Source organism: Salminus brasiliensis, chromosome 5 (assembly GCF_030463535.1).
Source record: "Salminus brasiliensis chromosome 5, fSalBra1.hap2, whole genome shotgun sequence".
In the NCBI taxonomy this organism is placed as follows: Eukaryota; Metazoa; Chordata; class Actinopteri; order Characiformes; family Bryconidae; genus Salminus; species Salminus brasiliensis.
In genome coordinates, this window is record NC_132882.1 from 5,914,726 (window position 1) to 5,942,225 (window position 27,500).

Consider the following 27,500-nt stretch of genomic DNA (forward strand, 5'->3'; position numbering starts at 1 on the left):
AGGCCAGTGCAGAAAAGCTAGCATTAGCATCGCTGCAGTGAGGGAGCTGGACACCAGCCAACTGACTGCAGATGTAACTAACAGGATGAGGCATGGTGCACGCTGGTATTGGAACCATGTCTATTATATATTTTACTGTCATCACACAGTGTCTAATTGTGACTCACACTGCAACTGTTGTACATATCCCAGCTTAGGAGTGAGGGGTCAGAGCTCAGGGTCAGCCACGCTACAGCACCCCTGGACCCCAGCACGCCTTACTCAAGAGAGCGACTGAGTACTGTGGTAGCTTAATGGACATGGGCATCGAACCCACAACCCTGCGATCAATAAGCCAGCACTCCTACTAACTACTGAGCCAGAACTTAGCAGAGTTGGTTGATTGGTCAATTCAAGTGTATTTCAATGCTGCGGTTTACAAAGGGTGTCGTCCCAAAGAAGCTTACCAGAGATCCCGGTCTGAGTCTTTTGTGAGCAAGCCAGTGGCAACATGGGCAGGAAACACCCCCCTCATACCAGGAGGAAGAAACCTTAAGAGGAACCAGGATTCAAAAGCAGATCTGGGCCGGTGAATATATCTGCGCTGATGGAGCGGTGGTCTCGAAATGAGGGGTGTTCAGGTCAGTTTCTGGTGTATTACTGTGTATCTTGGCAAAGGAAAACACAGCAGGAGCTCCACTGACTGAAAAGAACAGCCTAGACAGACGTTCGTCAACAGTCAGACGCTCGTTGCTATCTTGCCAGTGAATTGTCAACACAGGCGCGTGCAGCCCGATGCTCGTACACCCCCCCATGCCTGAAATAGCACCTGGCTCTTAAAGGGAACGGTGAGAGACACTCTGATTGGTTTATTATTGCATGTTACGCCTGAAACAAACACACCCATGATTCATTAAGAGACTCAGTCCTTGACTTTTGAGCATTTCTAGCTATGTTATGGTAGCAAAGACACACTGACACGCCCTAAATCCAGCTGTGTGGTGTGCAGTTGACGGCTAGCCTAAGATCGCTAAATAGGGCCCTATATGAAGAAAATCTACTTCTAGCTCGACGTAATATTAATTTAATATTGGAAAATGAAAACTATTATTTCGCATGGTATATATTAAGCTGAGAATTATAGCATAAAACCCTATGTAACAGCTGGACTACATAAACGTTAAAAAACATTTAACCTAATATTCTCTGAATTGTTTTTTTTACGAGAATATTTGGCTTATCTTACGTTTTTTACTTCTTAGGCCCCAAATCAGGGGCAAAATAACCTCCTTAGTTTTTAGTTTTTCCAGCCTTTCTTTTTCAGGACATCACTAAGAAACAGCTAAAGAACCTGCAGGAATCAACAGAATAGTCAAAGCAAATGGGGGCCTCAACGGTTAGAGCTCTGGGCTGTTGATAACAGGGTTGTGGGTTCGATTCCCCGGCCCAGGCTGCCACTGTTGGGCCCTTGAGCAAGGCCCTTTACCCTCTCTGCTCCCCGGGCGCTGGAGTTGGCTGCCCACCGCTCTGGGTGTGTGTGTGTGCGCTTACTGCCCCTAGTTCCCAAGTGTGTGTGTGTGTGTTCACTACTACAGATGGGTTAAATGCGGAGGACACATTTCGCTGTACATAGTACAGTGACTGATACGTGCACCTTCACCTTGTGGTGATTTAAACTGCATACGTACACACACACACACACACACACACACACACTCCTGCTTTACGAACGCAGTTTTGCAAGCAACGCTAAACCCGACGGTTCCCTCCCGACACGAAATCTTTGTGGTCACTGTCTGCGGCGATGCTAACCTGCAGTTCAGAGCTTCATTCATTTACCACGTCAAAATCCTTCCATGAACTCCCTTAAGACACACTGATCTTCCACGTCGCAAACACCCGTATGGAATTTGTGGGTAAGCTGAAATATTGCAACAGCAAAACAAAACAAAAAAATAAGACCAAATAATCTACGAACAGTTGGTACTCTCCAAAAGACCTGGGAGTTCAGGAGGTCAGCCTCTAAAGTGATCTAATTTAAAGGTGGAGGTTGTTCTTAGAGTACAGTTAGAGTCTATGAGCCCTATCACACACCCTGTGTAGGACACATCCCGATGCTCATTGCTATCTTACACCCTGCCAACAGTCTACCAGCGTGGTTGGTGTGGCGCAACAGATAACACTGCTACCTGCCACTGAGCTACCGCACCATGTGGGAGACTGGGGTTCGATTCCCAGTCTGGGTGACTATGCTGCACTACACCAATAAGAGTCCTTGGGCAAGACTCCTAACACTACACTGATCCACTTCTGTAATATGAGTAATCTTGTAAGTCGCTCTGGATAATAAATGTAAATGTAATGTAAATGTCTATTTTCATGCCTTCAGCGCTGCTTGTGAATATATCTCTATGCTGATGGGCGCGGTGGTCTCGAAATGAGGGGTGTTCAGGTCAGTTTCTGGAGTATTGCTGTGTATCTTGGCAGTGGAAACACAGGAGGAGCTCCACTGACTGAAAACAGTCTAGACAGACGTCCGTCAACAGTCAGACGCTCGTTGCTATCTTGGCAGTGAATTGTCAACTCTGATTGGTTTATTACTGCACGTTACGCCCAAAGAAACACACCCAGGATTCATTAAGATATATATAGATATACATATACATACACACACACACATATACACGGGTGTTCGCAAACCTAAAAACGCAGACAAAAGCTAGCTGGTTGGAGGGCAGCTTGAGTGGAGGCCATGTTCATCACTCAGTGCTACATCAATAATACATGCTCCACTGTGGGCAATAAAGGAACAGGTGTAAAAACACTGCTATGCAGTTTAACTGCAGCTCAAACAAACACTAATGAATGAAAATGAATGGATTTAATCCTATTCATTAGTTTAATTATATATATATATATATATATATATATATATATATATATATATATATATATATATATATATATATATATACACACACACACACACACACACACATACATACTGAGTCCAAGAAGAAACGGGGACTACAGCATCCACCAACGCCCACTGCACTGACATGGTCAGTAGATCAGCCACAGCATGTTTCTCTGTTCGTTTTGGCAGGTCACATGACTAATGTATTTAGCAGCGGTTCTAGGCAACAGCAGAAACGGTAGGCTCGAGAGCCTCCCAGACAGTTTACTATAAAACTTTCAGAGTAAAGTTTCAGAGATTTAAGGTTTTGTTACGGACTGAGACAGAAAAGGACGGAAAGAGGTGAGGGCTTGGACGTGATTGGAGGAAAATGTAATTAGCAGATTCAGCACAAACGTCCTCTGAAAAACAACTGAGGACCCTTCCATGTTTCTGAAGCCACTGAGTAGATTAAGCATCAGCTGACCGGGGAGGTAAATCTCATCTTTTGCAAAAATACTGAAAACAGCGAGCGGATGAGTCCGGCTGAAGATGCTCCGGTCCCTCAGGCCTGGCAGCCTTTCAGCTGCAGTGAGAAATGCGTGTGTGTGTGTGTGTGTACACAGAAATACCTACTAAGGGAGTAATGGGTCATGGGTCATATTATACATACACACACACACAGACACAGCCCACTGCAAAAGTTTGGGCACCCTTGGCCAAATGAAATTTTAAAAAATTGAGATTGAGTAGCCATCACTGCCTCTGTAGCTAAAAAAATCCTATTATCTTTACCTGTGCGTAAGTCTTGGCACCATAGATTCTGGGCACCCTAAATTCTGGGCACCCATGTTTTTGGCAAGGTCTCAGATCTGACAAAAACAAACTAGAGTCCTTCTAATAAACACATTTGGCTACTTTCAGTTGCACCAATTGCTGACACAGATGTGCAAATGCACACACACACACAGCTTGTCTGTAAGCTTGTACGTACTGCCAATAGAATAGAATAGACCATCTGAAGCATATAAACTAACATGAACCTTCTGGCAGCATGCTGCCTAATAATGCCAGGCGTGGGCTAGAGGGATGTAAAGCCCCCCAGCATTGAGGAGCAGTGGAAGAACTGTGTTCTCTGGGATGATGGTGGTGGAGCTCCATCCAGTACTTTTGGGATGAGTTGGGGAGTTGGGGATGTTGAGGTGGGGTGGTGATCATCATCATCCAACATCCTGACCTAACTAATGCTCTTGTCGCTGAATCAATCAAATCCTCACAGCATTGCTAGAAAGCTTTCTTCTTCTTCTCCTCTGGACAATAGAGACAGCTACTCCAACAAAAGCAGGATCAACTATTTTTAATACTCTTGATTTCAGAAGAAACAGTGAACGAGCAAGTGTCCCAATACTTTTGTCCACACAGAGACTGGCTCTTGGCCGTGACTGACGTGGATCAGGTTGGGGTGACTGTCCTGAGGGAAGTCTGTCAGACAGAGATAGCTCATCACTTACTCACACACTGGCGTCATCTCTCTAATCCCTCCTTCACACCAGTGAAACTCCAGGCAGCCAGATTAAAACACACACACACACACACACACACACACACACACACACACACACACACACACAGATTACAATGGGAATTGAAACATTCTCAACTAGTATCTAAGAAAACCTCAGGCAGCGGCACCCTAATCCAGCAGTCCACACACAGTGGTACAGTCTCTACACTGCAGAAGAGCAACTGTCTGATCTATTATCCAATCATTCTTCAGAGCTCCTCCCAACCCCTTGTGTTTCCCCCTGCCTCCAGTCCCCCCCTCCCTCTCTCTCTCTCTCTCTCTCTCTCTCTCTCTCTCTCTACCATGTATCAAGATTCCCAGTTCCAACTATTCAATCCCAGTACCAGCAGACCTGGCTCTCCACTACCCTGCTGCCCGCTGTCCTGCTCTAGGTCCTCACATTGACCCGTTCCTCACCTCACTGCATGACTATGCTTGGGTCAGTTCACCTGCATGGACTTTATCACCTCACTCGCGCTTTTTAGCTTTCACGGCATGACGGCACATTTACCATTTTTCTCATTTGTCATTTATGTTTTGAAGGACGGGTTCCCCTACTGGTTCCTCTCAATGTTCCTTCCACTCGATCTGAGGAAGTTTTTCCCCCGTCATTGTCGCCACTGGCTTGCTCAAAAGAGGCTGTGGGCTCCCGGACCTCGGTAAAGCTGCTTTGTAAGAACATTCGTTGGGAAAAAGCCTATAGAAATACATCTGAATTTAATTTATTTGAATTTTTATTTTTGGGAAATTGGTATCATAGAACCTCAGAGTAAATTAGCTTCTGTATGATTTGGAAATACTTTCACCTTAAACACCTAAAGGTATCGAAAGGTGTACACAAAATACCTTAAATTAGATAACAGCATATTCCGTGAAAAAAATGTTGTTGCCCCGTTTCAACAACGTATCCAGTTTTTGGATGTCTGAAGGAAAACAGTCCAGTTTTTATTGTGTTTGCCATAACAATTCATTATAAGAACACCTTGCCAACTGTGAAGCAAGGGGATGACTGCATCACGCCTAAGGGTTGTGTTGCAGCCAGTGGCACTGGCAACACTGTACAGGTGGAGGGAAGGATATATTTCAAAAAAATATGTGTAGGCCATAATTTATATATATATATATATATATATATATATATATATATGAAAAAAGAACACCCTGCCAACTGTGAAACATGAGGGTGAATGCGTCATGCCTCAGGGCTGTGTTGCAGCCAGTGGCACTGGCAACACTGCACAGGTGAAGGGAAGGATGGATTCCACTAAATACCAGCACAGCATGGTTTCTACCAAAGGATAATGCCCCAGAACGATAATACCCTCACAGCCCTCACACCTAAGCATCAGAAAATATGTGGACAGACCAGACAGAAGCTACGCAGAAAGATAACCCAACAATATCTTTCAGATTTTATCTTTAAGTTGTAAATTCTGCTCAAGGGGGTGTTACTAAGAACCGACTCCAGCATATTTTGAATGTTTGTAAACGTACGTAGTCCATTTTTTTTTGTAGCCATAAATATTTATGACCACCTTGCTAACTGTGAAGCATGGGGGTGGGATCATGCTTTGCTGCCACTGGCAATACTGCATAGAAAGAGGGAGTAACGGAGTCCTCAAAAATAGCAGCAAAAGCCCCTCGCAGTCCCCTGACCTAAACATCGTAGAAAATGTGTGGATAGATCTTTAAAACAGCAATATTGCAGAGCTAGAGACTTTCTGCTAGTACAAGAACTGAAAGACTTTTGTCTTCAAGAAGCTTCTGCATGCTGTGAATTCTACCAAAGGGGGTGTTACTAAGAGCTGACTCCAGCATTTTCTGAATGTTCATGAATAAAAATAGTCCAGTATTTTGAGTTGGCCATACCAACCAAAATGCCAACTGCATGCTTTGAGGTTGTGTTGCTGCCAGTGGAAGGGAGGAATAGATTCCTCAAAACAGCAGCAAATGCTGGATGCAAATGTCAAACTATTGTTAAAAGGACAATGGTTACGCTACTGGACAATGATCCACAACATAACTCAAAACCCACCACTGAGAAAAACACCTCGCCAGCCGTGAGGAAATAATTCTATAAGAACTGTAAGACATTTGCAAGCTGTGATTTCGGCCAAAGGTGGTGTTGCTAAGATGTGACTTTAGCATATTTTGGATGTTATAAATAATAATGTAATAATATAATGTATATAATGTATAATATAATGAATAATAATAATACTAATAATCTTGTTTTAAAAAATAATCTTGTTTTTTTGGGGTGGACATAATTGAAAACATTGTTAAAATCTATTAGAATTGATTCTAAAATTGCTAAACTGATTCAGTTGAATCAACTCCTTTGAGTCGATGCATGAAAGCATTTTCACACCTCTAGTGATCTGTATTGTTTGTACATGCCCATTTCTGAACAAATGAACCCCTGCATCCGACACCGATCATCTACTAACCCGATTTAAGGACTGAGCACTTTGCTTCAAAGCAAAATGGCTCAAACTCCCCACGGAGTGCTCTTCACCACGGCAGATTGCTTGGACAGCATACTTGACAACTTTCCGTTTTCTGCTCAGCGTCAGCTTTCGAAAGAACTCCTCGAACATGAGATGATAATGGGCCCTCTCAGAGCTGTAACGCCGCACCCTCGCTGAAGATGAAATAATCACAGGCCCTGTGATCTGTGCTCGGCTGAATTGAGACTGGCGGGATGGCTTTTATACAGCCTTCATAGAGGCCAGCACTGCTCTAAGGACACCAGCAGCAGCGGCCTAATCCAATCGGCGTGATGGCACCAGCGGATGGGATGACTGATGGGAGGAGAGGGAACAGCAGCTTTGGAGAGATGTCTAAACCAGATTACAGGAGGTCGGCTCCTCTCTGGACTGTGTGGAGGAGGTTCAGCTGCTGTCATATCGCTGCTGCCTGGCTCGAGAAGATAACGCTCAAAGTCAATACTGCAACTTATGCTAACTTTGAATGGAAGTCAGTCGTAACCAACTGGACTGGGGTCATTTTCAGGACGTTAACAGGTGGCTATTCTTCATTATCCGCTGTTAGCAACATTAGCATTGATGACAGAACCACTCCTTCAAATTAATACTTCAGTATTTTTCAACTTAATCTCCATCTGTCACATTTGAGTCATATGGTTGATCAGCATGGATTAACACAACGGCTCTTTCTGTACCATAAATCTGTTTCATATATACTAGAAGTCAGTGGGCAGCTGATGAATTTGACCACTGACTACTACTTCTGTAGTAGGAAAATGACCGTCTGTAGCAACGGATCACATCCTGCAGACGCGGCAAATAGAGATTCCATTTAAAAATGCTGGAGTATTCCTTTAATGCTGCGGTCAGTTCATTTTAGCCTGATTATTTAGTAGCCACTATGAATTGTTCAATATTGACTATGAATTATTCAGTATCCACTATGATTTCTTCAGTATCCACTATGAACTTTTCAGCATCCACTTTGAATGACTTAGTATTCACTAGAATTCTCAGTATCCACAATGATTTCTTCAGCATCCACTATGAATTATTCAGTAACTACTATGCATTATTCAGTATCCACTAGAATTCTCAGTATCCACTGATTTCTTCAGTATCCACTATGAATTATTCAGTATCCACAATGAATTATTCAGTAACTACTATGCATTATTCAGTATCCACTAGAATTCTCAGTATCCACTATGATTTCTTCAGTATCCACTATGAATTATTCAGTATCCACAATGAATTATTCAGTATCCACTAGATTTCTCAGTATCCACTAGATTTCTCAGTATCCACTAGATTTCTCAGTATCCACTAGGATTTCTTCAGCATCCATTATGAATTATTCAGTATCCACTAGAATACTCAGTATCCACTATGATTTCTTCAGCATCCACTACAAACTTTTCAGTATCCACTATGAATTGCTCAGTATTCACTAGAATTCTCAGTGTCCACTATGTCTTCAGCATCCACTACAAACTTTTCAGTAGCCACTATGAATTACTCAGTATTTATTATGAATTGTAAAGTATTCACTATAAAACATACAGTATCCAATATTTTATATACAGCATCTACTATGAATTATTCAGTATTCACTACAATGACTTAGCATTCACTATGATTTCTTCAGCATCCACTACAAACTTTTCATATCCACTATGAATTACTCAGTATATACTATGACTCAATCTACTAAGAATAATCCAGTGTCGGGTATGATTTATTCAGTATCTACAGTGAATCATTCAACATTCACTATGAATTACTTAGTATCCACTATGATCCTGAGAGCTGGTCAGATAATACGATCCACATTTTGCTGGTTGCTGCAGCATCGTGCAAAGTCAAGGGACCCTGCAGTTCCTGAAACCAACTGCTAAATGGACACATCTAAATAATCCTGATGCATTCTGGAAACAATCCATGTGGTCCAATGAAGACAAAAAAATAACTTTCTGGCAGCAGAGAGCAAAGGTTTAGAGAAACAAGGGTGCTGAAAGTTTAATGAAAAGAACACTGCTCCAACTGTTAAGCTTTGGGTTTGTGCAGCAGCCAGTGGAATGGGGGACAATGGATTTCTTGAAATACCAGAAAATTCTAAATCCAATGAAGAAAGGATGGCTTCTATAGCAGGATAATAATTGGAAAAACACCTTAAAGGAACTCTGAGGCATAAACACACTCTTAACATAACCCTAATCCTTACCCAAGTATCGTTTAGTTTAGAAAATGATCAACACCGTTCGAGAGATGCATACCTTGACTCCATGGCCTACGTCATCCAGCATGGTGTAGTCGATGGGTTTTCTGATGTACCTCACCGGCCTCTCCATGTTGGCTGGTGCAATGATCTTATGGGTCCTCGATGTGTTTTTGTTTGTGGTCAGAATGCCAATCTCTCGCCGGGCCACCTTCTCCTTGTGAATGTCCACCGTCTGTTGAGAAAAAACAATGACAAAAGCCAGATAAGCCATGATGCAACAGCAAAACACCGGCGGATGAGGGCCAATAAGAGCCCCTAAAATCCAATTACGAGCTTCTAGCTGTAGAGCCTATGTCCATTAAAAAAAAAAATCACATCACTGCCAGTCTGTTCAATCCCTTTACAGAGCTGATACACAAACTAACAGAATCTATTACTGCACATTAGTAATACTACAAGACTAACCGCATGCTGGAGCTCCGGGGAAAGACGGGTCTGGACCGAAACTTCATGCGAAGACAGTGGTCAGTCTGGGCTACACTATGAAACATTTTCTTCCATTTCTATTAAATAGTTTTCAATTCTTTGACACTTAGACTCATCAATCAGAACCAGGTAATTCAATCCATCTAAGCCCTAATGGTTTTACACCAGTAAACACAGCTTCTAAGTCGATCAGCCAATCGCCAATACCAATACCAAGGGCGTGGCTGGATTCCATGGTAACCTCTCCAGGCCAAACTGGTAATACATCCTCATGCAGGGCTTCCAGCATGGTCTCTCAAGGCGAGTCAGATACGGTAAAGCAGGTTTCAACACTGGCTTTAACGGGTTCCTGCAGCTGTGAATGAGGTCCATATCGCCATCTAGCTGTTTAACAAGGAACTGCAGGATCCTGTCCGTTTGTGATCGGACCAGCTCTCAGGATCGGCCAACCCAACACGGACACAAAAGTGCTGGTAAAGGTTATATTCTAGAGATGGCAGAATCGATCAGCTATGTTTTGGTATCGGACGATTTTCAGCCCAAACATGCAACCAGCAATCAGGGAACTGGTTTTACACCAGTACCATTTGTAGCACATTTCATTTTAGGAACACTGAACAATCAAACTTAGACCAAGACAAAGACAACCATATTCACCATTAGTGTTTGGACACAGATAGAATTTGGCTTTCGCCTTTAACCCATCCGTGCAGTCTTTAAATATCGTGATTATGGTATTTTTTTAATCGCCCAGCCCTACATTAATGAAACACTCTCGACATAACAGGAGCATTAAAGTCAAAAGCCGTCTGCTCCCTTTGTAACTCTATGAAGCCACATTCCTGGACAGGGCTGTGTTTTGGCAAGAACCTGTATACATATCACAACACAGCGGCTACGATTCAATATACGTACTGTGATGTATTGTGATTCTGTAGGCAAAGCAATTGATCCTGAAAATTACAAAAATATATAAATTTATCAATACATAGACCATCAGAATCATACTGGTATCACCAGACAGAAGCAGTGCCCCTTTCTAAATACTATAAAGGTTTATGTAATCAGCTTATCACAGTTGCCAAAAATATGTATACAAATACAATAACAGATATTGCAATGAGCCCTCAATTTCCTCATCTGTGCATCCTTTTCAATACAACCATTGATAAGGTACTGTATAGAAATCAGTGCATCACAATCTCTCTTTTTATTTTTTTATAACTGTTATAATCTGACATTGCGAAACAGCCCATTACTTCATTTTAGTCCAAACATAAAGTACTGAATATTAATACAGCTCATTTAAATATGAGCTGTATTAATCGAAAAACAGCCTAACTGAGTCACCACCTGTAGCCTGATGTACAGTAATACACTGACATGCTCTTATATAAACGCAGGCCCAGCCTGGCCCAGCCCGGCCCGGCCCGGCCCGGCCCGCTCACAGATTCCATTCATTCCTCTCTCCAAGATGTAGAATCTTGACAGAGCTGTGTGTTCGGCTGTCTGTTTATCTGTGTGTCCGTCTGTCTGTCTCATATTCAATATCAGCTGGTTAATATTGACAGAATTAAAGCAGAACTACACCCAGCAACTACGACAACATCCTAAAAATTTAAAGGAAATGAAACTTCCTGCAAGACGCGCTCCAAACCCCGAGTCATGCTAGTGTAAAGTCCTGCAGTGCTACTCTACCGACTCAGTCCACATGCTGCTTTACCCATCAGCTTGTCCAGAAATGCATGTGTAAAGAAAGTCCCTTAGTGGTGGCTAAAAAAAGCATGGCTTCCACTTCCCAACTGTAGGGGGAGCCCAGGAGCGAGAAATGCCAATTCTTGCATAATACTGCTTATACAATAACACGTATATTAACGTATATATTTGAAGATATTACATAATAACATGGGGCCCAGACCAGAGCTGCCTGTGCTTTTTGAGGAGGCCGAGGTCCGAGACGTAGGTGTTCCTACGTCTCTATGGAAGTTCTACCAGTTCTACCAGTCTACTGCCATCTTCAATGTTTAATGATTAAGAGGGCCGGCTTTATTGTAGGACCACACAGCTGGAGCCTCTGGAGCTTTTTCGAATATGGCCTGTCTATGTGCATTTACATGCATCACTACATCACGTTCCTTTGGGGTAAATAAGGCTCCATCTATTCGTGTCTACCGGAGAGACTGAAGCTAGGGGGCGCCAAACATATCAATCAATCCATACTCATGGCTGGAGAGGTGAAGTTTCAGTTCAGTCCACAGTCACTTTTTTTATTCAGCTCTATCGGTGCAGACTGGAGGGCCGCGTTAAAAACACGTACCTCCATCCAGCAGGAAGCAGAACAATTACTACGCCTAGCTTGTGTTCCTGTCCAACAGAGCGCAGAAAACACTCCCAGCAGCAATGGAGGGAAGCCAGCTTCGAGCTACAGGGGTTGGACCAGGTGGCTCGGTGAATGACGGAGCGTTTGCAGTTAAATTCCTGAGAGCTGGTCTTGGATCTGTTCCAGTTTAGCAGCTTATGACTTCATCTCACCTAACCCCAAGTCTAAACACCGTCAGCAGAGGGCAAGTGTGCCGGCAGTGATCGCTGCCTAAAGCTCACAGCACGGTGCAGAGCTTCAAGCAGCAATTTTGAGAGATTTTGTGTGACTCATCAACTTTTCCATTGGTACTCTACAATGACAAAAGTATTGGGACACCTGCTCATTCATTCGTTTCTTCTGAAATCAAGGAAATTCATTTCACAACTGTCTCTACCGTCCAGGGAAAGCTTCCTACTAGATTTCAGAGGAGCAGTGAGATTTCTGCAGTGAGGATTTGATTGTATTCAGCTACAATAAGACTAAGTAAGGTTAGGATGTTGGGTGATCACCACCCCACCTCAAAAGTTTTGGATGGAGCACCATCCACCAACCACCATTCCAGGGAGCGCAGCTCAATGGGGGTTACCCCTTCAGCCCAGCCTGGCATTATTAGGCATGGTGCCGTTAGGTTCATGTTTATCTCCTCCAGAGTGTCCAATTGTATTGTAATAGAATATGGGACTAGGCAAGCTAGGGTGGGTGTGTCCACAAACATTTGGATTTCTGACCCTCTTTGCCAGTTTTAAAGACCTAATCAAATTATTAAAGTCATGTCTCTCAGCAGTGAGAGAGTTTTACTGGAGAAGCTCCAGATCTCATCAGAACAGATGCAGGTGAAGATAGATCCAGTAAAAAGGAGAAACAAGAGCTTCTCATTCTGAGGAAAGAAAGTAGTGAGATCTTGTCTGTGAGCTAGTCTGAAGAACAGAGCTCGGTTCCTCCAGGGTTCTCCTGGACGCCCCCCAGTCCAGCCAGCACAGCGTGGAGGATGTGTTCAACTCCATCATCATCAGCAGCAGCAGCAGCAGCAGCTCACCTGATTTACCATCATTAAGCCCTGATTTACCACCAAACCAGGAGTTGATCTGAGGAGAACTCTAAATAACACTAGACTCCATGAGAGAGGAGAACTTTGGAGATGTTCTAATGATGAACACAGTGATGGAGAACCACCACATTAGTGTGATTTCTAAAGAAAGACCGAACAGAAATCTGAGAGGTCAGAGGTTCTGAGGTCTGAGACTCTGTTCGACAGAGAAGTGAGGGAGGAACGACATGGTCAGATGAGTGACCCTTCACTAGGTTCTCATCAAGTGGACGAGTGACCTGCAGAGTACACACAGGCCCTGTGTGCACCTGCTCACTTCATGTGATTAGTATCTGATTTGTCTCCTGATCAGATTTTAGCCACATGCGTTTACACTGGGTAGTCAAACGCGTCTCCGGCTAGTCCGACTGAAATCTGATTGACGGAATATGCAAATTCACTTGTTGTACTGGGAGGCGTTCTGGTTGTACTGGGAGGCGTTCTGGTTGTACTGGGAGGGGTTCTGGTTGTACTGGGAGGGGTTCTGGTTGTACTGGGAGGGGTTCTGGTTGTGAGACGGATGAGTTTACACTGCTATGACATGTGGCCCAAATGCGTCTCAGATCAGACCACCTTCTGAAGTGGTTTCAGTGATTGGATTGGTATCTGGTTTATATTTGGGAGCGTTTGGGTTGTACTGGGAGGGGATCTGGTTGTACTGGGAGGGGATCTGGTTGTACTGGGAGGGGATCTGGTTGTCGGACTGATGCGTTTACACTGCTATAACATGTGGCTCAGATGCGTCTCAGATCAGACCCCCTCCTGAAGTGGTTTGAGTAATTGGATTGGTATCTGGTTTATATTTGGGAGCGTTTGGGTTGTACTGGGAGGGGTTCTGGTTGTACTGGGAAGGGTTCTGGTTGTATTGGGAAGGGTTCTGGTTGTCGGACTGATGCGTTTACACTGCTATAATGCGGCTCAGATGCGTCTCAGATCAGACCCCCTCCTGAAGTGGTTTGAGTGATTGGATTGGTCTCTGGTTTCTGGAGTCTTGGGGGCGCTCACACTTGCATAGTATCTGGATTGTCTCCTGATCAGATCGTAGCCACATGCGTTTACACTGGGTAGTCAAACGCGTCCAATCACGGTGTTGGATGGAATATGCTAATTCAGATATTGTGCAGCAACCATTACTGGTGTTGCACAGTTGTAGTGGAAAAATGGATGGACTGCTATAGCCAGGGCTGGCCTAAGCCTTTACGGGGGCCCTATACCCCCGCCCCCTGCCCCCCTGCCCCCCCGCCCCAGCACCAGATGCTTCATTATTTTATACGGACAGAGATATTGTACAAAGCGCCAAGCCTTTATCGACCACCCAAGAGCAGCATATCTGCATTTGCCCAACAGTGGTCATGAGATCTTGGTGCTCTTGAAGGCCCCCTGGTGGCGCTGGCGGTCAGAGCCTTGGGCCGGCTCTGGGGCTCATGCTATGAAATTACAACACCTTTTATTTTTTTGCACAGTCCCTCTCACAGGAAGAGACACACGATGACTGGAGTGTTAACATCACACACACCCACACACACACACACACACACACACACACACACACTATTCACCCAGCATTCAGCGCTACAGTAGGTGTGGAAAGCCTGTGTTGATGGAGAGAGTGTGTTTGTCTGAGCCATGGCAGCAGTTTTCGTTATCAGGGTAAACAGAAGTTCACCAGCAGCCGATGCAGTCGAGCAGCTGGCACAGGGAGGGAAGTGAGAGGCCACACAGGCTGAGCTCATCTCCTTCCTGCGTGTAAAAATACAGGCTCGGCTAAAAGTGTTACTCACTTAAATGAGCAAAAAGCAGCTTTCAGGAACACAATGCAGCCGATCGGCCATCACTTCAGGCCTCGCCAACCGTTCATCACAAACGCTCTTGCTTAAAATACTGTTAGCTATTAAAAAAAGAACGTGCTACAGGATGCTATATTGTCAAAAGTATTTGGACACACCTCTTAATTATTTTAGGATGGAAGTGTTTAGGAACCACAGAGGGCAACTCAGCCACCGAGTGTCAGACCACGTCAAGCTACAGTGCGGGGTCACCAACACCTTGTTGGTTCCGAGACCTCCTCCTGAAATTGCGACTGCGATTGGTTCCAAGCCCAGTATTTGTTCCGAGATCTCCCCCTCATCCCAACTGATTTCTAATACCTGTGATAGAACCTTGTGATGTCCCCCTAACTGTGATTGTATCTGATTGTTCTGAGACCCCCTTCCTGACAGTGATTGGTTCTCATCACCATGTGGTTTGTCCTAGGACTTGCTCCTGACTGTGATTGGTTCTAACCAACATGTTTGTCCGACTGTGATTGGTTCTGAATCATCACACTTTTGCTTTGAGACTTCCTCCTGAATGTGATTGGTTCTAATCAACATAGTCAGGAGAAGGTCTCAGAACGTTATTTGTTCTAATCAACATGTTCTGAGACCTTCTCCTGACTGTGATTGGTTCTAATGAACATATTCTGAAAACTTCTCCTGATCGTGATTGGTTCTAATCAACAAGTTCGCCTGACTGTGATTGGTTCTAATCAACGTGTTTTGAGACCTTCTCCTGACTGTGATTGGTTCTAATCAACATAGTCAGGAGAAGGTCTCAGAACGTTATTGGTTCTAATCAACATGTTCTGAGACCTTCTCCTGATCGTGATTGGTTCTAATCAACAAATTCGCCTGACTGTGATTGGTTCTAATCAACGTATTTTGAGACCTTCTCCTGATCGTGATTGGTTCTAATCAACAAATTCGCCTGACTGTGATTGGTTCTAATCAACGTATTTTGAGACCTTCTCCTGATCGTGATTGGTTCTAATCAACAAATTCGCCTGACTGTGATTGGTTCTAATCAACGTATTTTGAGACCTCCTGATCGTGATTGGTTCTAATTAACAAATTCGCCTGACTGTGATTGGTTCTAATCAACGTATTTTGAGACCTTCTCCTGACTGTGATTGGTTCTAATCAACGTAATTTGAGACTTCCTCCTGACTGTAATTGGTTCTAATCAACGTGTTTTGAGACCTTCTCCTGACTGTAATTGGTTCTAATCAACGTATTTTGAGACCTTCTCCTGACTGTAATTGGTTCTAATTACTATGTTCTGAAACCTTCTCCTGACTGTGATTGGTTCTAATCAAAATGTTCCTCCAACTGTGATTGGTCCTAATCTCCACACTTTTTGTTTTGAGACCTCCTCCTGACTATGATTGGTTCTATTACTGTGTTGTTCATTCAGAGACCTTCTGCACACTGTGATTGGTTCTAATCAATGTGTTCCTCCAACTGTGATTGGTCCTAATCACCACATCACACTCCTGACCGTGATTGGTTCTAATATTTGTGTTGTTCGTTCAGAGACATTCCCCTGATGGTGATTAGGTCTAATTGCCAGCTTATCCCTCCGGAGACTTCTATTAGCTATGACTATTAGCTAAGATTAGCCTGTCTGTGTTAGCTTCAATGAAACCCATTAGCTAAGGTTAGCATGCCTGTGTTAGCCTCAATGAAGCATATTAGCTAAGGCTAGCCTGCCTGTGTTCGCCTCAGTGAAGCATATTAGCCAAGGCTAGCCTGCCTGTGTTCGCCTCAGTGAAGCATATTAGCCAAGGCTAGCCTGCCTGTGTTCGCCTCAATGAAGCATATTAGCTAAGGCTAGCCTGCCTGTGTTAGCCTCAGTGAAGCATATTAGCCAAGGCTAGCCTGCCTGTGTTAGCCTCAATGAAGCATATTAGCCAAGGCTAGCCTGCCTGTGTTAGCCTCAGTGAAGCATATTAGCCAAGGCTAGCCTGCCTGTGTTAGCCTCAGTGAAGCATATTAGCCAAGGCTAGCCTGCCTGTGTTAGCCTCAGTGAAGCATATTAGCCAAGGCTAGCCTGCCTGTGTTAGCCTCAGTGAAGCATATTAGCTAAGGCTAGCCTGCCTGTGTTAGCCTCAGTGAAGCATATTAGCCAAGGCTAGCCTGCCTGTGTTAGCCTCAGTGAAGCATATTAGCCAAGGCTAGCCTGCCTGTGTTAGCCTCAGTGAAGCATATTAGCTAAGGTTAGCCTGCCTGTGTTCGCCTCAGTGAAGCATATTAGCAGCAGTGTGTGTGTGTGTGTGTGTGTGTGTGTGTGTGTGTGTGTGTGTGTGTGTGTGTGTGTGTGTGTGTGAGACAGGCTGTAAATCAGCACTGGGTGGGAGTGGGACCGTGGGACTAGGCTGCCCGGGGTCACACCAGGGACACACCCTAACCCCTCAGGGCCCTGTCAGGAAACAGCACACACTCATCACACCGTCCTTTGGTTAGCAGCGCTGTGTCTAAACACACGGTGTTAAAGCTAAGTGAACATGAACGTCATCTGGTTCTTCTCTGCGTCCAGTTCTGATGACCCCTCCAGACTCCAGTCTACTAACGCATTAGCCTAAATTAGGGTTAGCCTGAGTAACACCTGTTGAGCTTAGCCTGTCTGTGCTAGCCTGAATGAAACCTCTCAGCCAAGGCAAGCCTGCCTGTGTTAGCATAAGTTAACGTCAACCAAGGGTTAGCCTGTGTTAAACATGTTCAGTTAGGTTAGCCTGCCTGTGTTAGCCTGAGTCAATCCCATTAGCTAAAGTTAGCCTAAATTAAGGTTAGCCAAGGTTCACATGTATTAAACCTGTTCAGTTAGGTTAGCCTGTCTGTGTTAGCCTGGATTAAATTTAGCTGTGATAGCCTAAATTAAAGTTAGCTATGGTTAGCCTATGTTAAACCTGTTCAGTAAGATTAGCAAGCCTATATTAGTCAGGATTACACTTGTTAGCCAAAGTTAACCTGCATGTTAATTCTGTCTGCCTGTGGTAAATCTGTCTGGTAGCCTGCGCTTGTCCTGTTAGCTAAAGCTAGCCTGCCTGTGTTAGCCTAAATTAAGGTTAGCCTGTGTTAAACCTGTCTGGTAAGGTTAACCTGCCTACTGTAGCCTGTGCTAATCCTGTTAGCTAAAGTTAACCCGCCTAGATTAAACCTTTCAGCTTAAGCTAGCCTGCCTGTGTTAGCCTAAATTATGTTTAGCTAAGATCAGCCTAAATGAAACTGTTCAGCTAAAGCTAGCCTGCCTGTGTTAGCCTAAATTAGGTTTAGCTAAGATCAGCCTAAATGAAACTGTTCAGCTAAAGCTAGCCTGCCTGTGTTAGCCTAAATTATGTTTAGCTAAGATCAGCCTAAATGAAACTGTTCAGGTAAAGTTAGCCGGCCTGTGTTAACCTTAATTAAGGTTAGCCTGTGCTAATCCTGTTAGCTAAAGTTAACCCGCCTAGATTAAACTTTTCAGCTAAAGCTAGCCTGCCTGTGTTAGCCTCAATTAAGGTTAGCCTGTGTTAAACCTGTCTGGTAAGGTTAACCTGCCTACTGTAGCCTGCGCTAATCCTGTTAGCTAAAGTTAACCCGCCTAGATTAAACCTTTCAGCTTAAGCTAGCCTGCCTGTGTTAGCCTTAATTATGTTTAGCTAAGATCAGCCTAAATGAAACTGTTCAGCTTAAGCTAGCCTGCCTGTGTTAGCCTAAATTATGTTTAGCTAAGATCAGCCTAAATGAAACTGTTCAGCTAAAGCTAGCCTGCCTGTGTTAGCCTAAATTAGGTTTAGCTAAGATCAGCCTAAATGAAACTGTTCAGCTAAAGCTAGCCTGCCTGTGTTAGCCTAAATTATGTTTAGCTAAGATCAGCCTAAATGAAACTGTTCAGGTAAAGTTAGCCGGCCTGTGTTAACCTTAATTAAGGTTAGCCTGTGCTAATCCTGTTAGCTAAAGTTAACCCGCCTAGATTAAACCTTTCAGCTTAAGCTAGCCTGCCTGTGTTAGCCTAAATTAGGTTTAGCTAAGATCAGCCTAAATGAAACTGTTCAGCTAAAGCTAGCCTGCCTGTGTTAGCCTAAATTAGGTTTAGCTAAGATCAGCCTAAATGAAACTGTTCAGCTAAAGTTAGCCGGCCTGTGTTAGCCTCAATTAAGGTTAACCTGCCTACTGTAGCCTGCGCTAATCCTGTTAGCTAAAGTTAACCCGCCTAGATTAAACCTTTCAGCTTAAGCTAGCCTGCCTGTGTTAGCCTCAATTAAGGTTAGCCTGTGTTAAACCTGTTCACTAAGGTTAGTCTTCTTGTGTTCTTCTCCTTTATGTTGAACCTATTAGCTAAGGATAGCCCAATATGTGCAAATTATCCAACAACAACCCAAAAATCGCATGTGACCAGACTCCAAACCGGCGAGAACCTCAGTTATGCAGTTTGCGTAGAACGTACGGAACCGTGCCAGATACCCAGTACCATCTGGGGGTCCACGCAGTGCGAGTTCTGTACTGGGCTGATGAATGTATTCAGTCTCCACCACCGAGCTCTGAATCAGTGTATGAGCTCCAGCATCAGGGGGCTGTATTTCTATTTGTCACTACTGCTAAATCACCGTTCTGACGGAGCGTAAATGAACTCTGTGGTGGATTTCTTAACGGGACGGCCGGAGTCCACGACAGTCTGCGGCACTTCAGCCGAATGAACTAATCAGCTAATTAATAACAGCCTCTCAAAAGTGGAATTGCGTAAACAGCTGAGGAGTGGTAGTAGCCGTCAGCAATAACGCAACCAAATGTCCAAATGTTTGTGGACACCCCTTCTATTAAATGCATCCAGCTTTAACTTTAAGCTGCACCCACTGCTGATACAGATGTTCAAATCACACACACAGCTTGAGAAGTACTGCCAATAGAATAGGACTATCGGCACCATGCTGCCTAATGCCAGGCGTGGGCTAGAGGGGTGTATAAAGCCCCCCAGCATTAAGGAGCTGTGGAGCAGTGGAGGAACGGTGTTCTCTGGAATGATGGATGAAGGAGCTTCATTCAATACTTTTGGGATGAGTTGGGGAATTGGGGATGAGGGACCTCACTAATGCTTTTATGGCTGAATGCAATCAGACGCTGACAGCAATGCTCCTCCAAAATCTAGAAGAAAGCCTTCATCCCTGGACACTAGAGACAGTTACTCCAACAACAACAACAACAACAAAATTACCAGCCAGGATTTCAGAGCAGGCGTCCAAATACTTTTGTCCATATAGCGCAATTTCCCAGTTTTGCTAGTAAAGACAACGGTTCTACTTAAAACCATGACAACTCAAAGTTCTTTGTCTGGATGAAGGGTTCCTTAAACTGGTGCAAACCAAACCTCTTTTGTAGATGGTTCTACACAGCACCGAATAGGGTTCCACAACCGTTGTTCTAAACACTCTATGACAGTACTATACAGATACTGTTTCTCAGACCGGTGTACTCAAAGTTGGGTTAAGCGTAGAGACAAGTTAAGTGGCTCAGCGGTCTAATGGGCGGCCACTATGCCCATTAGAGGTCGCGAGTTCGAATCCCGGGCCATTCCGCTTTGTCATCAGCAGCCGGAGTCGAAGAGAGCACAACTGGCAGCTCACCACTTGCACAGGCTCGCTGTTCGCTGGTACGATGGAGCTGGGGACCCGGTGCTTTCTTCAGAGCGTGTCAGCTGGAGGAGGAGACAGTAAGTCCTTACCCTCCTGGAGCATCGCAAGTGCTAGGGGGAGCTACGAACGGGTGGGTTAAGTGGCAGTACCGAATTGGAGGAAAAAGAGGAAGAGGAAAATTTGACTAGACAAGAAGTAGCAGTAGATGTTACTGTTTCCGTACAGACAGAAGCTCCAGCACAGCCAGTAGGAAGAAGCGTAAGAGGGAGTCATGTCTGGAGGAAATTTGAGTCAGGATCATCTTCACTTCCAGAAATAACGGATGGTTCCAGATGCGGAGATGAGGATGGAGTGGACAGCACTGGTTTGGGAATAAGCAGGCAGGTGGCCAAAGTGAGACCAGGCTTCTCCAGCCAACTGTTCACACAAGAGCAGGAGAGCATGAGTCAGGCTCTGAGGCTTCAACATGTCGGATCGAGCATCCCACCCTCAACCCACTCGAGCAGCTCTGAGACCGAGGCGGAGACGGAGAGAAAGAGCATGAGACATCCCAGACTACAGAGGAGGTCTTCATAACACCCTTCACACCCAGACACCTCAACCCTGTTCATGGCTCTGTTAGAACCAAGCTCGAGCGTGATCTCCTCTCCAGCTGCCATGTTCCTCCATCCTGTCTGACCGAGAGAAACACCACCAGGAACCTAGAGTGAGATGTTAACATCACCTCCATCACATAGGAAGCACAGCAGGAGGAGGTACTTCCTGCACTAGCTGAAGAAGCAATCAAGCAGCCATCATGGAGCCCGTCACCACCTCCGTCACGGTCTGTGTGCAGTTCACAAACCGCAGAAGGTCGTCAGATATTCAGAGAGGACCATCAGTGCTTATCTGCCCACCCTGCTTGACCTGCACACCTCCAGAACCTCCCCCAGGCAGGCGCTTCAGCCAGACAAGGGTTAAACCAACCTGTGGAAGAGCTTCTTCCCCTGACACATCACACTCCGAGAGTGGCAGATGGGAAGACAGACAGGTAAACAGACAGGCAGGCAGGTAGGTGAATAGACAGGTAAACAGAAAGGCAGGTGTATATAGACAGACTGGTAGGTGAAAAGACAGATAGACAGACAGACAGACTGGTAGGTAGGTGACTGATAAAATAAAAAAAAAAGATAAAAATAGACAGACAGATAGATCAAAAAAGACAGGCAGACAGGTAGGTGGGTGAATAGACAGGTAGACAGACAGACAGAGAGACAAACAGACAGACTGGTTAAAAAGACAAGATGAAAAGACTTGGTAGTCACTGAAAGGTTGGTAAACAGACAGACAGACACATAGGTAGAAAGACCAAATACAGACACACAGACATGTAGGTAGGTGAAGACAGGTAGATAGACAGACTGATAAAAAAAAGACAAGACAGACAAACAGACATGTAGGCAAATAAGCAGACAGACAAGATACACAGACAGACAGGTAGGTAAAAAGACATAAAAAGAGAGACAGGTAGGTAGGTAAATAGACAGAGACAGACGGGTAAAAAGACAGACAGGTAGATAAAAAGACAGACAGACATGTAGGTAAATAAGCAGACAGACAAGATACACAGACAGACAGGTAGGTAAATAGACAGACAGGTAAAAAGACAGACAGGAAGGTAGGTTGATGAATAGACAGAGACAGACTGGTAAAAAGACAGGATAGTAAGACAGAGAGGTAGGTAAACAGACAGAGACAGACAGACAAGTAGATAGACAGACAGACAAGATACACAGACAGACAGGTAGGTAAATAGACAGGTAAAAAGACAGACAAGTAGGTAGGTTGATGAATAGACAGAGACAGACTGGTAAAAAGACAGGATAGTAAGACAAGTAGATAGACAGACAGGTAGGTAAATAGACAGACAGGTGAAAAGACAGACAAGTAGGTAGGTCGATGAATAGACAGAGACAGACTGGTAAAAAGACAGAGACAGACAGACAAGTAGATAGACAGACAGGTAGGTAAATAGACAGACAGGTGAAAAGACAGACAGGAAGGTAGGTTGATGAATAGACAGAGACAGACTGGTAAAAAAGACAGGATAGTAAGACAGAGAGGTAGGTAAATAGACAGAGACAGACAGACAGACAGACAGACAGACAAGTAGACAGACAGACAGACAGGTGAAAAGACAGACAAGTAGGTAGGTCGATGAATAGACAGAGACAGACAGACAAGTAGATAGACAGACAGACAAGATACACAGACAGACAGGTAGGAAAATAGACAGACAGGTGAAAAGACAGACAGGAAGGTAGGTTGATGAATAGACAGAGACAGACTGGTAAAAAGACAGGATGGTGAAACAGAGGTAGGTAAAAAGACAGAGACAGACAGACAGACAGACAGACAGACAAGTAGACAGACAGACAGACAGGGGGATGAGGGAGAGGGAAGATACTGAAACACACACAGATGTTTAGATGCAGACTGGCTCAGAGAGACACTTCCACTTCAGCCTGAACAGAAACTGCAGCCTCAGCACTTTAACACCACGGCCTGGGGGGCAACAGTGGAAACGCCAACCACGCACAAAACAGACACACACACACACACACACACACGAGAACACCCCCCCCCACACACACACACACAGACTGGCTTAGGCGGTTGGCCAACCCAGCAACATTTAATGACAGAGCGAGAACCACACACATGATTACATGACTTCTGCAGAGACCACGCCCAGCTGCTTCTGGGTTCCTGGCAGAGCTGAGGCCTCTTCCTTAAACGCCGGCAGTGTGAAAACACCCAGCTGTAAACCTTCACACCCCTCACAGCCTTTCACAACACTCACCACTCACACAGGACAACGGCCCACCACTGACCTTCAGCCAGAACAGCCTGGACTGAACAGGAGCGGCTCCACAAACCACCGCTCGGACCAGGAACGAGAGCAGCTGCACGACTCAAGGCCACGCAGCTCTGACTGTACTCACCGAGCTCACCGGGACCTCAGAGCTGACCGGGGACCTCAGAGCTGACCGGGGACCTCAGAGCTCACCGGGCAGCTCCAGAGTCTCTAACAGTAATTAAAACCACTTCTGTTCTCTATTACAGTGTTCTAGATAGTGCTCCTGATCTTCCAATGTAGGGAACAGTGATTAGAACCACTTCTGTCCTCTAGAATAATGTTCTAGATAGTGCTCCTGATCTTCCAATGTAGGGAACAGTGATTAGAACCACTTCTGTCCTCTAGAATAATGTTCTAGATAGTGCTCCTGATCTTCCAATGTAGGGAACAGTGATTAGGACCACTTCTGTCCTCTAGAATAATGTTCTAGATAGTGCTCCTGATCTTCCAATGTAGGGAACAGTGATTAGGACCACTTCTGTCCTCTAGAATAATGTTCTAGATAGTGCTCCTGATCTTCCAATGTAGGGAACAGTGATTAGAACCACTTCTGTTATCTAAAACAGTGTTCTAGATAGTGCTCCTGATCTTCTTATGTAGGGAACCACTTCAAACACGGCTCCAGTCATCACAGCCTTAGAACAGCACAACGTTCGGTTCTAATGCAGTTTCAGACTGAATAGCAGAGAACAAGTTAGACTGGTTGATTGCACCATGCCTGAAGGGAGACGTTTGATTGGTTAGATATAAAATCTCTCTCTCTCTCTCTCTCTCTCTCTCTCTCTCTCTCTCTCTCTCGGGGGTGGGCGATCCGTACAGTAATAATTACACTTCAAAGGCTTTTATTAGGCAAATGAAACCTCCTTCAGTTAGCTTTCAGTCACCGGTAGCATTGTTAGCATTTCTGAGGATCCCCTTTAAGTGCACACCAGACTAATCAGCTTGGGTCGGACTCCAGAGGCTCTTCCCGGAGCCGTCTGCTGTGTCTGGCTCCTCTCAGGCCTCTGTGACCCAACATCAGAGAGCAGCGATCAGCACACACAGCCAACACTGCTGACAGAGATGATGCTTGTGGCGGATCGCGCGCACACACACACACACACACACACACACACACACACACACACACACACACACACACACACACACACACACCCAGACCCAGACCCAGACAACACCGCCTTTCTGTGAGAACCGCCTCTGTGCACTGCCTCCATCAACAGCCAGGAGAACAGCTCTCCCAGAAACCCACTGGCTCAGACACGAGATGATGAACCCGGTGGCCAGTCTGACCAGCAAGGTGAAGAGCACACGCCACTGAAGCTGCCACCCGCAGTGTAAACAGGGAGAAACGGCTAGAGCAGTCCACAAACAGCCATGATGGAGAGTTAGGGACTTTTCCCTCTTACTGAGCCGAGTACCTCCATGATTACGCTACATATTTCCATGGTTAGACTATACCCATCTCCATGGTTACTCCACAATACTCCTGTTTCAATACTTGTTTCACTGGATACACTACATCCATCTCCCTGGTTACTCTGCACCCATTTCTAGGACTACACATGGTTGTTCCACAGTACTCCATACTTGTTTCACTGGATACATGGATGCACCCATGTCAAGGGTTTCTCTACAACCATTTCTATGACTACACCCATGTCCAGGGTTACTCTACACCCATTTCTATGACTACACCCATGTCCAGGGTTTCTCTACAACCATTTCTATGACTACACCCATGTCCAGGGTTACTCTACAACCATTTCTATGACTACACCCATGTCCAGGGTTACTCTACAACCATTTCTATGACTACACCCATGTCCAGGGTTACTCTACAACCATTTCTATGACTACACCCATGTCCAGGGTTTCTCTACACCCATGTCAAGGGTTTCTCTACAACCATTTCTATGACTACACCCATGTCCAGGGTTTCTCTACACCCACGTCCAGGGTTTCTCTACAACCATTTCTATGACCACACCCATGTCCAGGGTTTCTCTACACCCATTTCTATGACTACACCCATGTCCAGGGTTTCTCTATACCCATGTCCAGGGTTTCTCTACAACCATTTCTATGACCACACCCATGTCCAGGGTTTCTCTACAACCATTTCTATGACTACACCCATGTCCAGGGTTTCTCTACACCCACGTCCAGGGTTTCTCTACAACCATTTCTATGACTACACCCATGTCCAGGGTTTCTCTACACCCACGTCCAGGGTTTCTCTACAACCATGTCCAGGGTTACACCACAACAATTTCTATGACTACACCCATGTTCAGGGTTTCTCTACACCCACGTCCAGGGTTTCTCTACAACCATTTCTATGACTACACCCATGTCCAGGGTTTCTCTACACCCACGTCCAGGGTTTCTCTACAACCATTTCTATGACTACACCCATGTCCAGGGTTACACTACAACAATTTCTATGACTACACCCATGTCCAGGATTACTCTACAACCATTTCTATGACTACACCCACGTCCAGGGTTTCTCTACAACCATTTCTATGACCACACCCATGTCCAGGGTTTCTCTACACCCACGTCCAGGGTTTCTCTACAACCATTTCTATGACTACACCCATGTCCAGGGTTTCTCTACACCCACGTCCAGGGTTTCTCTACAACCATTTCTATGACTACACCCATGTCCAGGGTTTCTCTACACCCACGTCCAGGGTTTCTCTACAACCATGTCCAGGGTTTCTCTACAACCATGTCCAGGGTTACACTACAACAATTTCTATGACTACACCCATGTTCAGGGTTTCTCTACACCCATGTCCAGGGTTTCTCTACACCCACGTCCAGGGTTTCTCTACAACCATTTCTATGACTACACCCATGTCCAGGGTTTCTCTGTACCCACGTCCAGGGTTTCTCTACACCCACGTCCAGGGTTTCTCTACAACCATTTCTTTGACTACACCCATGTCCAGGGTTTCTCTACAACCATTTCTATGACTACACCCATGTCCAGGGTTACTCTACACCCATGTCCAGGGTTACTCCACAGTAATTCATTTTTTTACTACTACTCATCTACACTCATCTTCATGATTATGTAACTCTTGCTTCCATGGTTATCCACTTAAACTCAGCTGAGTGTTTCAGAGTGTTTAAACCGAACTGTTTTAAAACCTCTTCAGTCATTTGTTCTTAAATTCATTTAAAATAAAAGTCAAACAATAAAAAACAGCAAAGCAGAGTCAGACTAGACAGCAGTGACTAGAAGACACTCAATCCGCCAACAACCAACCAACCAACCAACCAACCAACCAAGCCATCCATCCATCAGTTACACACACTACTTTACAACACCTCAGACACTAATCACTTACTGACTGACTAAAACCATCACATCACCCTCCACCACAACACCCCTGACCCTCTGAGCACCACACACACACACACACACACACACACACACACACACACACACACACACACAGACAGGCAGGCAGGCAGGCAGGCAGGCATGCAGTTTATCCCCCTGTGTCCGGGTGACCTCATTAATGCAGAGGGAATGAGTGGGAGAGTTTACGGCAGCGGTCTTCATATCAGTGTAATCTTAACCTCGGCTTCTCTCGATCTGCTCCGCCAAACATCTGTCTCCACTGCAGAGCTAATTGAGCAGGAAGCAGATGCCATCTGTGCTTCCAGAGGGACTGAGGCCTTCAATTAGCTCCAACTGCAAAGCGGTGTGGGATACGGAGAGCAGCCGGGACGGACTGGCACTGCTTGGAGGTAGGCAACAGGAGCCACAGGGAATGGGAATGGACAATCCTACCATGAGACTTTCACATTTAACATTCACACCTGGCCATTTAACACCCTCACCCAGCAAGCTGCTGCCAGCAGAAGAGCATGTGCAGTTTCCACTGAGCCATACCGTCAGCTATTAGTATATGAATTTCATATCTGACCAATCTTTTCAAAATGAACAATACCAAAGTAACAGGTATAACTATACAACTACTAAAATTACATATGTCCTGAGCTGCACTACATCCATCTCCATGGTTATGCTAATGCTACACAGACTTTGTGTCCATTTCTATCACTAATTT

At 44.9% G+C, this 27,500-nt stretch overlaps 1 protein-coding gene across 8 annotated transcripts in view; it reads right to left on the reverse strand.

Annotated features, from left to right (window-relative positions):
* Nucleotides 1–27,500, reverse strand: part of abi1a (abl-interactor 1a) — an 89,098-nt gene that overhangs the window by 29,507 nt on the left and 32,091 nt on the right. For all 8 annotated transcript variants that reach the window (XM_072679306.1, XM_072679309.1, XM_072679303.1 and 5 more), the window contains exon 3: nucleotides 9,205–9,381. In XM_072679306.1, the coding sequence (XP_072535407.1) occupies nucleotides 9,205–9,381 (177 nt within the window). The remainder of the gene's footprint in view (nucleotides 1–9,204; nucleotides 9,382–27,500) is intronic.